General features: G+C 39.7%; 1 protein-coding gene across 2 annotated transcripts in view; it reads right to left on the reverse strand.

Annotated features, from left to right (window-relative positions):
• Nucleotides 1-14,939, reverse strand: part of fhod1 (formin homology 2 domain containing 1) — a 312,470-nt gene that overhangs the window by 50,532 nt on the left and 246,999 nt on the right. For both annotated transcript variants that reach the window (XM_060838185.1, XM_060838186.1), the window contains exon 11: nucleotides 30-137. In XM_060838185.1, coding sequence (XP_060694168.1) covers nucleotides 30-137 — 108 coding nt within the window. The remainder of the gene's footprint in view (nucleotides 1-29; nucleotides 138-14,939) is intronic.

A 14,939-nucleotide genomic window follows, 5' to 3' on the forward strand; every position in this document is an offset into this window, starting at 1 on the left:
TCAAATTCTCTTTCACTGCTCTGACTTACTTGAAAATGCTTTTTTCTCCAGGGCTTGTTTTCATTGCTTTCTCCTCTGAAGGCGTGTTCAGCAGATCTGGCTTGCTAAACGATGAATACAATTTTCTGGGTGGAAGGCTGTAGACAGATAGAAGATCATTTAGGGAAAAAAAAATCAGCACACTGTAACAAATGTTTGCTTAAAAACGAAGCAAAGTGCATAATGATCTGCCAGTGTTTTCACAGAGAAGCCCCACAGCAATCTCACCAGTCCTGCTGAATCTCAAAAATGAGCCAATGTCATCAGTGTCTGCAGACTAAACATCTTCCTGTCAGTTACCAATCTTCAGTATCAGGCTGATACCCTCTGAATCATTGGGATGTTGCAACACTGAGGAATTGATTTTCTTTCATGAAGCAAAGCAATTCATATACCATCAATGCACATTTATATGTAAATTTTGAATAGCTACCTCAAGAATAATTGCATTGTAACATGTCAGAATAAAAATCCCTGCAATATACTTTAACCATTAAACACAAGTTTCAGAAATTGGTGATATTGCATTTAGCAAGAGTCTATGACCTGACTGATATAGTAATTGAGAAACACCAATTAAATGTCTAAAGGGTGCGTTTTGTCATTTTGGAGAGAAATGGTTTGAAAGGAAATATTCTGATTGAGCAACTCTGCAAATCAACTGAACAACAATATCCAAAATAGGTCTCATAAGTTAACTTGTAGTCAAATGCACTTTTAAAAATGTTGGAATCTTATGAAAGGATAATAAATTTGAGAGTTTTAAAGCTCACAATTATACGGAGAGAAAAATGTCAAAGAACTATTTTGTATATAGAGAATTATTTTGCTACAAATTTTGACCAGAGGAATTTTATTACCACATATCAAACTCAGAAAAATAACAAGGTTTAAAATTTCCCTTCTATCTCATGGATAGGGTAGTTTCCTTCTAATTGCAATACTGTAAGTGTTCCCAATGCCTCAGCAAGGTTGCCACGTTGAACATATAGAGGTTAAGTGGTTAATACTTTCATATGCGCATCTAATCTCAGCACTGTGCCATTCACTGAGCAGGGAGAACAGTACAGATGTGATGATGGGGAGAAACAGTTCATGAAACCACCTGGAATGAGGGATTCAAATCCTGAGTTCCTGGAAAACCACAGGAAATAAGTCATTGAAACAACCTTCTGTCAAAACCTATCCCAGTAAAGAACTTTAAGAAATAGAACTATTTCGAGGCATTTGATAGGGAATATCTAAATTCAGTTCATTAAAAACCTCAGGTTTCTTTTTTTTTCACACTTTAAAATCTTTGCACTTACTGACATGAGGACTGCTAATTAGTTGTTTGAAACAAGAGTCAACCTTTGAGCCCGTTACTACTGGTACATGCTATTTTTGGAATATAAAACTCATTTCTGGAATTTACAGAACTTCCTGAATTCACTTTTTGTTTGAAAGCTAGACCTTGAAAATGTCCTTACTGCCAATACAAATGTAACACCAACCTGGGGAGGTTCAGGGAGCTCTCATCTGATGCTTGGTTAACAAGGTTAGGTCTTGATGGAAAGGTGAAAGAGGTTACTGCATAGTAGCTGGTGTAGGAAAGAGTCCTAATAAAAGGACCAGAGAGGTAAGAAAATAATCTGGCAAACAGCAGCTGGAAAAAGTCATCCACCAAACAGTTTGTGCACTATTAATAAAAACAGCATGCGAAACAAGTTGTTAAATAGCTCAATAAAAGCATGAAAATGGGACAATTGATATACTTCAGTGTTGCAAAGAACCTACATTTCATGCAGACTGAAAATATTAAGATAAGCAGCTAAAGGCAAATAATTAATCTTCTGAAAGCTAGTAAAGAAGTGAGAGACAATTCCTTCATACCAGCAACAATAAAATCAATGTTAAGGTACAAACAGAAACACTTTTGTACGATCCATTGGTGTGGAGTTAGATGAAAGAGCACCTGAGTTTTGAAAGATTCACAAGAAAAGGTGGGATTTCCTTGGTGGCTAATCCCAAAGCAGATCAACATTCATCAAAGCACTTCATCGGAAAATCACAGATCGTAGATGCTCAATTTTCTCCATATGACCATAAGACCATAAGACATAGGAGTGGAAGTAAAGCCATTCGGCCCATCGAGTCCACTCCGCCATTCAATCCTGGCTGAAGGGCATTTCAACTCCACTTACCCGCATTCTCCCCATAGCCCTTAATTCCTTGTGACATCAAGAATTTATCAATCTCTGCCTTGAAGACATTTAGTGTCCCGGCCTCCACTGCACTCTGCGGCAATGAATTCCACAGGCCCACCACTCTCTGGCTGAAGAAATGTCTCCGCATTTCTGTTCTGAATTGACCCCCTCTAATTCTAAGGCTGTGTCCAAGGGTCCTAGTCTCCTCGCCTAACGGAAGCAATTTCCTAGCATCCACCCTTTCCAAGCCATGTATTATCTTGTAAGTTTCTATCAGATCTCCCCTTAATCTTCTAAACTCCAATGAATACAATCCCAGGATCCTCAGCCGTTCGTCGTATGTTAGACCTATCATTCCAGGGATCATCCGTGTGAATCTCTGCTGAACATGCTCCAGTTCCAGTGTGTCCTTCCTGAGGTGTGGGGACCAAAACTGGACACAGTACACCAAATGGGGCCTAACCAGAGCTTTATAAAGTCTGAGTAGCACAACGGTGCTTTTATATTCCAACCCTCTTGAGATAAGTGACAACATTACATTCGCTTTCTTAATCATGGACTCAACCTGCATGTTTACCTTTAGAGAATCCTCGACTAGCACTCCCAGATCCCTTTGTACTTTGGCTTTATGAATTTTCACCGTTTAGAAAGTAGTCCACGCTTGTATTCTTTTTTCCAAAGTGCAAGACCTCGCATTTGCTCAGATTGAATTCCATCAGCCATTTCTTGGACCACTCTCCCAAACTGTCTAGATCCTTCTGCAGCCTCCCCACTTCCTCAGTACCACCTGCCTGTCCACCTAACTTCGTATCATCAGCAAACTTCGCTAGAATGTCCCCAGTCCCTTCATCAAGATCATTAATATAGAACGTGAACAGCTGCGGCTCCCTGTTTAATGGTCAGAATCTCCTCAAAATTTCCAAACCAATGTATTCTGTAAGCTACTGTACCTTCCTGTTGAATAAACCCAACCAATCTCAAGAGATAAAAGCTGTCATCCTCACCAATAATGTTGAGTGTACTTTTGCAAGGGACTGTCTTAACATATTTTAATCTTTTTGTGAGCACAAAGATCACTTTAAAGAGCCTTTGAATGTTTATTTTGACAAAGGCCACAGTTTAAGGATAGGGATTGGGCACTTTAGGACTGACATGAGGGGAAATAGCTGTATGATAAGTAGGATTCTCTGCCACAGAAAGTGACTGAGACCAAAACTTTAATTGCTTTCAGGAAGGTATAATTCTTCAAGCTAAAGGGATCAAAGGGTATGAGGAGAAAGTGGGAACAGGGGACTGAGATGATCAGCCATGATTATATTGAATGGCGGAGTAACTTTGAATGGTCAGATAGATTATTCCTGCTCTTATTTTCTGTTTCAAATATCCCACTGTAAGGAACCAATAGGGAGTTATTTTCATATTTCCAATTCTGAGTGATACAGTGGATTGATTAACAGGCAAGGAATGTTGCTTACACTAATCAGATATGAGCATCCCCAGCTTAATATCAGCCTAGAAATCAGAGTGGAGCATTTGTTGTCACTTGTAAGACTGGAGGAGAGTCATAGTCATGAAGCACAGAAACAGACCCTTAGGTCCAAAGAGTCCATGCTGAGCATAATCCCAAACTGAACTCGTCCCACCTGCCTGCACCTAGCCCATATCTCTCCAAACCATTCCTATTCATGTACTTATCCAAGTGTCTTTTAAATGCCATAACTGTGCCTGCATCTACCATTTCCTCAGGAAGTTCATTGCACGCACGAACCCCCGCTGTGTAAAACTAATGCCACTCGTGTTTTTTATATCTTTCTCCTCTCACCTTACAAATGTGCTCCCTAGTTTTGAAATCCTTCCTCCTAGGGAAAAGACACCTACCATTAACTCAATCTATACCCCTCATGATGTTACAAACCTCTATAAAGGTCACCTCTCAACTCCCTATGCTCCAGAGAAAAAACTCCCAAATTACCCATCCTTCTTTACAACTCAAACCGTCCATACCCAGCAACATGCTGGTAAATCTGTTCCGAAACCTCTTCAGTTTAAATAATATCCTTCCTATAACAGGGCGACTAGAACAGGACACCGTATTCCAGAAGAGGCTTCATCAATGTCTTGCACAACTTCAACATAACATTCCAACCCCTATACTCAAAGTCTGACCAATGAAAGGAAGCATGCTAAACGTCCATTTTAATCAAAGCCAGGAAAGAAAACAAAGAACTGCAGATGCTGCAGATCAGAAACAAACAAAATCAGAAACTACTGGAGAAACTCAGCAAATTTTCTCTTCAGAGATACTGCTCCTGAATTTCTCTAGAAACCCTGCAACAAAGGACCCAGAGACAAGAACGCCAACACCAGTCAAAGTCTTGCTGCAAGATTAGTTGTTATCACCTGAGTTCATTAACAAATTTCTGGTGACTCTACAGACATCAGAAAGATTCATTTCATACTGATAGGCAAGCTTGTTGTGATACTAACAAGGTGTATGTTTGTACAGCATAATTGGATACATAGGTCATTTACTATATACCGTGAGTAATTCACATTTAACCTTGCTATAGTTTAGCTGCAAGTAGATCACAAAGTAATAATATGTATGGAAAATCTGCTATTTGAGACTGAAAATAATGTTGGTGAAGGAAGAGCTGGCAATACCTTTATTGGTCAGAGTATTGAATATAGGATTTGGGAGGACATGTTACAGTTGTACAAGACATGTTTTGTCCACTTTTGGAATCTTGCGCGCAATTCTGATCTCCTTCCTATCGGAAAGATGTTGTGAAACTTGAAAGGGTTCAGTAAAGATTTACAAGGATGTTGCCAGGGTTGGAGGATTTGAGCTATAGGGAGAGGTGGCATAGGCTAGGGCTGTTTTCCCTGGAGCATCGGAGGCTGAGGGGTGATTTTATACAGCTTTATAAAGTCATGAGGCATATGGATAGGATAAATAGACAAAGTCTGGGGTCAGGGAGTCCAGAACTATAGAGCAAAGATTTAGGGTGAGAGGGAATAGATATAAAAGAGACCTAAGAGGCAACTTTTCACACAGAGGGTGGTACGTGTATGGAATGAGCTGCCAGAGCAAGTGGTGGAGACTGGTACAATTGCAATATTTAAAATGCATTTGGATGGTCTAAGAATAGGAAGGGTTTGGAGGGATATGGCCGGGTGTTGGCGAGTGGGACTCGATGGAGTTGGGATAGCTAGTCAATATGGATGAGTTGGACCGAAGGGTCTGTTTCCATGCTGTACATCTTTATGACTCTTTCGATCCGATACCTATGAAGATGCAAAAGCCAGGAACACCATGTTCTACCTCCTCTACAAGTGTATAAATCTTAGATGTTGTTTGAGTGTATCCTAGATGACAAACGACCTGCACCTTCCTGCAGCAGATGAGCTGCAGATAGAGTCTTGGCAGAGAACCATACTATTACAGAGATGTTATGGCATAGGAGGAGGCCATTCCACCCATTGTGCCTGCACCAGATCGTTAAAACGAACAGCATTGCCAATTTTTGGTTCCACCACACTCCCCATTCATTCCACATTATTTTTATCCATATGCCCTCTTGAATGTCTCAGTTGAACATTTCCAGGAGTGCATTCATCTCCCTAACTACTCTGTGTTAGGTAGAGTGAAAGAGCTTTTCCTCACTTGGTCCTTGCTTCGTTTACAGATCACTTTAAATCAATACATTCTTGTTTAAAATTCTTTTATGAGTGGTTACAGTTTATCCAAATCCAATCTATTCAACCTCCCCATGATTTGAATACCTGTCTCCTTTCAGCCTTGTTCCCTCCAAGAAGACAAATCCCAACTTCCTCAATCTATCCTCGTAACTGAAGTTCTTCATCCCTGGAACCATTCTGGTCAATCACTTCCACACACTCTTTAATGAGTTCACATCTTTCTGATAACGTGGCACCCAGAACTGCACATAATGTTCCGTAGAGGTCTAAGAAGTTAGTTTATGAGTTCAACATCACCTCCTTGCTGTTGTATTTTATTCCCTTATTAATAAGGTTGAAGGTACTGTATGCTCTACTTACCACTCTCAGTATCTTCCATCCGTTGATTCTACCTATACTATCCGCTACCTCAGAAAAACAAGAAAACATAATCAAAGACCCTTCTCATCCCACTGTACTATGGTCCACGGAGAAGATGATATAAAAAGTTCTTCTCTGCTGCTACCAGACTTTTGAAAGGACCTCTCAAATGTTAATTCTGATCTCTCTCTCTACACCTTCTCTGCAGATGTAACACTGCATTCTGCACTCTGTTCTGCTACCCTGATGCACTTTGTTCACACAGTCTGCCTATAAAGTATACAAAACAACACTTCCAATTGATTTATTATTGTCGCATGTACTAAGATACAGTCAACAAATCAATATCTGTCCTGAAACTTCCAATAATCTATACACATAAACATTTTAGAATTGTACCTCCTCTTATACATTACCTTTCAATGTTCTTCCTATCAAAGTGCATCACCTCACACTTTCCTGCATTGAACCTCATCTACCACCTATCGACCCATTCCACCAACTTGTCAATGATCTTTTGGAGTTTCACACTGTCCTCTTTGCAGTTTACAGTCCTTCCAAGTTTCATGTCATTTGCAGACTTTGAAATTGTCCCCTGCACACCAAGTCCCAGACCATTAATATACATCAGGAAATGCAAGCATCTCAATATCGACCCAAGGGGCACACCACTACAAACCTTCCTCCAGCCTGTAAAGTATCTATTGACTATTACTGTCTGTTTGCCATCACTCAGCTAATTTAACATCCATGCTGCTACTGTCTATTTTATACCATGACCTATAACCTCCCTCACAAGTCTGTTGTGCAGCACTGTATCAAAAACCTTGTGAAAGTCCACTTAAGCATATCAACAGTCTTCCCTTCATTGAGTCTTTCTGCTACCGCTCCCAAAAGACTTCAAGTTAGTTAAACATAAATTTTCCTTTAGAAATCCATACTGTCTCTTCCTATTCGAATCTAACTTTTCCCATGTAACTGCGAATCCGATCCTGAATCATTGTCTCTCGATGCTTCCCAATCACTGAAATTAAACTGACTCATCTCTTTTTGTTGAGCCTATCCTTACAACCATTGTTGAACAAGGGCACAATGTTGCAATTTTCCAGTCTTCTGGTATCTCCCCAAAGACTGAAAGATCATGGCCAGTGCCACCAGCATTTCCACACTCGCTTCCTTTAAAATTAGTGGATGCATCTCATCAAATCCAGGTGCCGTGTCAACTTTAAGTACCAACAGTCCATTCAGCAATTCTGGCCAATCAATTTTGAGACCTTCCAGTGACTGAGTTCCCTCCTCCAGCACCATGGACTGAGTTGCTTCACATGCAAACATCTGCAGGTCCAATAACAAAGACCCACTTCTTGGTAAAATGTACATGGGAGAATACCTTAATTTTTTTTTTATATATTGCCTATTGTTTGCTGCTGCCAGTTTAGATTAACTGCATGTGCCCACTTGATATCCATCAACACAAAGGTGGGTTCCCCCAATGCAACATTGGTGTTACGTGCCCATCGTTTACTGAGTTTGCTACACAGCTCACCACTTTCCTCCCAACTCTCAGTATTCCACTCACCATCCCCTCCCAACCCCTCATCGCTCGACTCACCATCTGCCTCCCATCTTGTCATTTCCTCATCCCCTCACTACCGCCTTTCTGGCACTTCTCCCAATCACTTGTTACCACATTCACTGTCTTCCTCCTACCCATCTCTGCTCTACGTCCACCATCTGACTAACAAAACCTAGCCCAACCCATCAGTGCAACTTACAATGTCAATTAGTGGCAGTTCTTCAGAAAAGCCTTGTTCCAATGGATCTGTACTGTAAATTGTATTGTACTGATGCTTCTGAAAAATAAACCATTTTGATCGCCTACCTGCTTTATGATATGGAAGTGCCAGTGTTGGACTGGAGTGGACAAAGTTAGTAGTCACATGACACCAGATTATAGGCTAACAGGTTTATTTGAAATCACAAGCTATTGGAGTGCTGCTTCTTAGTCAGGTAAAGTGACAAACGAGCAGCGCTTTGAAAGCTTGTGATTTCAAATAAAGCTGTTGGACCATAACCTGGTGTCATGTGGCTTGTGATTTTGGTTTTTGGGGATGAACATTGTCTCAACAGTTCTCAATAATGCCAGAGTTGCCAACTTTCAATTGCGATATTAAATCAAGATTCCATCTGCCCTTAGGTAGACAAACGATCCTTTGGAACCATTTCGAAGATGACCAGAGAAGTTCTCTCTCTTGTGTTCTGGTCAATGTTGCTCCTTCAAGCAATGTCACTATCTAATATTTAATCATATTGTTTGGACCTTGCTGTGCATAACATTATTGCTAGAATTCCAATTTAAAAGTGCTGATTTGGCTGTGAAGCACTTTGCAATGAGCTGAGGTGAACGGTGATATCTGAGTGCAAGTCTTTCTTTCTTATTGTGTCAGTGTGCAAACCACTACAATCTTTCCTGGGTGGAAATAATCAACTGATTTCTAACAATAAACATTAACTGTTGAATCAAGCAAACATCTAAATAAAGGCCTACATTTCTTTTTGACCTGTGTTGAAATGATTACAGTGATTATGTTGAAACTTCAGTCAATCATAGACACTATTTTTCCTTGAAGGTATCTACTTGTTACAGGGGAGAATTTGATATGCCTGCATTAAATTTGCTGACTGCATGTCCACTTCCTACAGTCTTTGACTGCAGGAAATGAGTAGCACAGTGAGTGCAGACTGAGAGGTTAACACATGCTGCTTCCATATCTAAATCATTGACACAGTGCAAATGGAAAGTACAGCTACTCATCCTAGCAATATAAACACTGGCACTTTGATTTATTCCTGTCATGTGCACTGAGGTACAGTGAAAAGTGTGGTCATACATGTTTCATAGTCAAATCCTACTATACAATGGCATTAGGGTAACAGAACAGAGTGCAGGACACAATGATCCAGCTGCTGAGAAGGTGCAGAGAGAGATCAACACTAATATTAAAGAGGTCCTTTCAAAAGTCTGATAATAGCAAGGAAGAAGCTATTCCTGAATCTGTTTGTATGTGTATGCCTGAACGAACTCACTTCACATTTTCCTAAACATTAGAGAACGAAGGCCCAGTCTGTTTAATCTGTCCTCATGAGACCATTCCTCCACCCTATAAACTTGGTGAACTTTTGTCACACTCCCCCCATGGCATGTACATATCTTCATAGGTAAGAGACCAAAACTGCACTCAATGCTCCAGGCATGGTAGCACTGAGGCTCCATATAAATGCAGAAAGACATCTTTACTTTCATTCATAAATCCTCTTGTCATAAAAGCCCAGATATTACTTGCCTGCTTTCTCTCTTGCTGCAACTAACTTTCAGTGGTTCATGAAAAAAGACACCCATTTTTCTTTCAGGACAAAGGGAGCTAGTTCATCCTATTTTCACATTTCATTACATTCTTTGGTTTTGCATTATCTGTTTGCATGTTTTAATGGGAGGAACACACAACAGCCACGTAGAGAAACAAGCTAAAAAAACAGTGTATGCACATCAGATATATGTCATCGTGTTAACTAGACCTTAAAAGCCTAATTTTATATTGGATATAAGTAACCAACATGAGAATCTCAGACATTTCAGGCCTGTTGTCAATTTATTTGTGTAATTGGTAAGTGTTGATTCTGGCTCAAGTTTATCTATTTCAGAAGTGTTGCAATGATTTTTGTTTTAAGTAATTGATTCAGTCTTATAATTACAAATAACGTACAGGATTTCTAATATCAAAAGAAGTTAATTATTTCTTATCATGATCTGCCCAGATTTCAAAAATAATTTAATTGCAAAGGACTTGAAAATTTAAATCAAAATTGCAAGTATCATGATTTACTATATCCCCTTTCAGCATTGTATGGTGGAAGACAGTGAATTTTCTCCATTTGGCAATGCAAAGGCATTCGTGAAGTGTGCAGGCAAAAGTCTTAAGGTTATTAGAACATAGAACATAGAAAAGTACAGCACAGAACAGGCCCTTTGGCCCACGATGTGTTATTCTTGGAAGTTGGAGGAGCTGGATGAAAGAAAGCTTGGAGCTGTTGTATGTGACAAATACATAATCTAGCATTCATCCTGGTGTCTAGGCCAACATTTCCCCCTCAACTAAGATCCAAAACTGATGCAATGTACAGTGATCTGATTGTTGTTTGTGGGAACTTTCTGTCAACTGTGACTTGGTGAGGCACTCTGGGACATTTTACTACATTAAAGTTATATTGGCACTGCAGGTCATTCTCGTGTCACAGCCAATTAAGCCACAGAGACAAATGACTGTGAAAAACAAATGCTCACCACCTCCACTAGAAAAGCACTCCTGTTTGATTTAAAAATCCCCTTATCAAACCTCTGCTGATTTTTGTAACTATACCTACTGAGCCACCTACACAAAAGGATCCCAAGTTTATTTTCATTAATTTCTAACTGTCATGAACCTTCTTTGTTCTCGCTTGCGTCTAATTTGACATGAGGGATTAATTCTGTTGCTTTGAGGTAAGTAGGTACTATTGATACTGTGTGTTGATATAACAACCTCCATTAAGGTCAATTGATTTCATGCAATTGCGTAGAACAGATCATAATGAGCTTGTTGCTCATCTCTTCAGTTAATACTTTGATTAAAGTCAACAGAATTAAAATTTAGGGAGATATGAAACAGACGGCTGATTTGCTGTCATCAATTTTACACCATCACAAAATTAAAATTACCTCCAGTGAATGAAAATCTGAAAAGCAAGACAGAAGAGGAAACTTCTCTCTTTCAAACACACTTTCACAAAATAGTTATCAATAGTAATTCACAGACTCAATAAAAACTGCAGTGAAACAGCCAACAACTAATTCTGCCGGGAAGGCAAAGAATGTTACAGGAGGCAAGCACAAGGGGGCATAGCTTTAAATTGAGGGGTGACAGATATACGACAGATGTCAGAGGTAGTTTCTTTACTCAGAGTAGAAAGGGTATGGAATGCTTTGCCTGCAACAGTAGTAGATTCGCCAACTTGAAATACATTTAAGTCGTCATTGGACAAGCATATGGACGTACATGGAATAGTGTAGGTTAGGTGGACTTCAGATTGGTATGACAGGAGGGCTGAAGGGCCTGTACTGCACTGTAATGTTCTATGTTAAGGCAGAACTCCCAGCTTCTTTGTGGTGCCTTCATGATTTTCAACTTAAATGCCTTTTCCATTTGCAAATATGATTATGGACAATTAAAATGTAGGATGGCAGAAGTATACCCAACCAAAAGGAACAAGGTGATGGTACGCTGTTTTACACTTATATATTCTGGTCAATGCCAGTGTGTTGTACAACATTCAGCTAGCACTGCTGCCTCACAGCATCAAGGATCCAGGTTCAATTCCACCCTTGGATGACTGTCTGTGTGGAGTTTGCGTGCTCTTATGCCTGTATGGGATTCCTCTGGGTGCTCCAGTTTCCTCCCACAGTTCAAAGACGTGCAGGTTAAGTGGACTGGCCATGCTAAATTCCCCTGTAGTGTGCAGGCTAGCTGGGCTAACCACGGGAAATGCAGGGTTATGCAGTTTGGATCGGGCGAGGGGAGGCAGGGATGGTCTGGATGGGATGCTGTTTGGAGGGTTGTTGTGGATTCGATGGGCCAAATAGCCTACTTCTACACTGTAGGTAATCTCTGTTAATCTCTGGATGACAACATGATGAAATATTATCATTTCAGCCTGTCTTTAAATTTTCCATGAAATGTAACATGCTGTTAAAAAAAACACTCCTAATCAAAAGTTTACACAATTACACAAATAGTAATTTAATATGACAGAATGTTTACTGCCTCAGGCACAAGTTAAATTGTTCAAGTATATAAGGAAGCTTTTAGTTTAGGAACATATACCTATCACTCAACCTTTTCCCAATAGAATACCAGGTGGTAAAGTGCTTTGCTATCCTTAACTAGAAATGTAGAATATACCGTGTGCACCATATAAATGAGAAATATTCAGAAAAAAGTTTTAAAGGGACGAGGTGATGATGAAATTGAAAGGGAGTGAAATGCACTTTGATTGACCTTCACAGTGATAATGAACCAACAGGAAAGAAGCTCCTGTGTCCTAAGAAATTAATGAAGTTTCACAAGAGATGTTTGTACTGGTGCTTCCGAAAACAGTCCATATGGGAGAAGACTTGCTCTATGACAGTATTTTGTACAATATTCAAGATAATACACTGTGCTATGCTGGGCTTAAAGTAAGCACTGAGATTGAAGAAAACCATATTGGCTCAGGCTATGCCAAAGCAGGGGTATGTAAAAGTGTGTCCTCATGGTTAAGCCTGTTTCCATGCCCCCTCGGCTTCAAAAATGCTGCCCATTAGAATGAAAGAAATGCTCAGCTGACAATGATTCAAAACCAGCAATGGTATATCTGGGACACTGTGGACAAAGGATAAAATGGTACATCTCTTTAATGAATGAGATTAACACTAAATCTAAAACTAAAGCGAGAAAACACTGAGGAGGGTGAATTAGAAAAGGTAAATTCAATGTTAAATCATATAAAGAAAGAAAAATTTAGAAAAGGGAAAGAATGGGTAAGGTAGATAAACAAATGACAGAAAGGAAAACAAACAACTTATTTCAAAGTTCAGTTTTAAAGATCATCAATCAACCTGAAGAAGTGAGACTCCACACTTTATATAGTTTCCTTTCGAATCTAGAGATTCTGATTGTGATATTCATAAGCAATGTCAACGTTAAAAATGGGACTGATACTAGGGCTAGATATTTTAAAATCAATCTGTTCAGATTTGTTATGACACAGCTCTGGAGCAGCTGGGAGCTGAATTTGGACCTTCCAGCTCAGAGATGGGAACACTACCATTGCACAACAACTGCCTCAATTACTAAGCATACCTTTGTCTGATGAAGTTAATGTGTAAATCATGACAATCCTGGGGAGACTGGAAGATAAGGGGAAGATATGGTTTTCTTAGAACATAACAGTACTGGATGTGTAACCACACTACATGAACTGCAGTGATTCACTGTAATCCTAGGGAAACTTAGGAAGGAATGTATGCTAACCTTGCCAGAGATCCTCACAACAAATAAATTTTAAAAATTAAGAAATGATAGAGGAGTTCAAACTGGCCAGCAGATTATGACGATTCACAAATCATGAGATTTCCCTCCTTACCAAAGCTGACTAAATGAGGATGACTGTTCACATTCTGCAATCTTTTTCAAGAAATTCTAACCAAACATTGGTATTTACACAGTACCAAGTGCTTCACAAAAAAACAATTCAGAAATGACACTGAGCCAGAGAGGGAGATTAGGGAAGATGATCAGAAGTTTAGCTAAAGGAGGTTTCAGGCTGCCTTAGAGGAGCAAATTGAAATGAATGGACTGGGAGATATAAGGAAGTAATTTTAGACTGAGATAACTTAATGTTCTTTAAAATGTGCAAAATATGTAAACATTCAGAGAGACATGGGTATATCCCTACAAGAAATGCAACATTTGTGTTCAGATACAGTAACCAATTAGGAAGACAAATGGTTATGTGGGCCCTTATTGCAAAGGGATTAAAACAGAATAATAAAGACGTCTTGCTACAGTTATAAAAAGCTTTGGTCAGATCATATCTGAAAATGTGTTGCTGGAAAAGCGCAGCAGGTCAGGCAGCATCCAAGGAACAGGAAATTCGATGTTTCGGGCATAAGCCCTTTATCAGGAATCTCAGATCATATCTGAAAAACATTGCGCCATTTTTGTCACCATTGTTTTATTTTATTCCCTTTGTAAATTTGCCGTGGAAGTGGGACAGTGAACTGTATCAGTTTCTAAGATGACGGGTTTGACTGGTGATGACGGGCTGACCAAACTGTATTTAAACTGTGCGACATTTAGAACAAAAGGAGGTGATCTCATTGAATAGTTTGAGACTCTAACAGGGTTGGACAGGGTAGACACAGGCTGTTTCCACTGGCTGGGGCATCTGGAACATGGCAGCATTCTCTCAGGATTAGAGTTTTCATATTGCAGTAAGGAATTCCTTCACTCAACCAAAGGTTGTGCATCTTTGGAACCCTCTATCCAAGAGGGTTATGGGTGAGGTAGATGGAATTTTGAAGTTTCCTGGAATCAAAATATATGGTGAGGGGGCAGGAATGTGAAGTTAAGGCTGAAATCAGCCACAATCATAATGAATGATGTAGTAGGCAAAAAGAGTCATACATGCTACATCTGCCTCTATTTCCTTTGGTCTTTTGTTCACATATCCAGCACAGAGTATTGTATACCGCTACCTGCACATTGAGATACCGATCTGGAATAGTTTGGGATATGGGTTGCACACACACTATTCCCGAGTCTGCCTGTTCCTAATCTCTAAATAAGGCTCTCCAACTCTTCATGTCTGTAACAGTCCTTTGTTTACTTTGTGTGCATTGGTCATCTCATGTGATTTCGAAGACTTCTCTTTTCACATGCTCATTCTAGCCTTCATTAGAACGGTTGTCACAGTTACGTGATCAGTACATGACTTTTGTTATACCGCACGGAGCAGGCTGGTTGTTTCATCTAGGCAGGAATGCTGAGAGGGGTGTGCATGTCATTTGGTAGATCC

Source organism: Hemiscyllium ocellatum, chromosome 17 (assembly GCF_020745735.1).
Source record: "Hemiscyllium ocellatum isolate sHemOce1 chromosome 17, sHemOce1.pat.X.cur, whole genome shotgun sequence".
In the NCBI taxonomy this organism is placed as follows: domain Eukaryota; kingdom Metazoa; phylum Chordata; class Chondrichthyes; order Orectolobiformes; family Hemiscylliidae; genus Hemiscyllium; species Hemiscyllium ocellatum.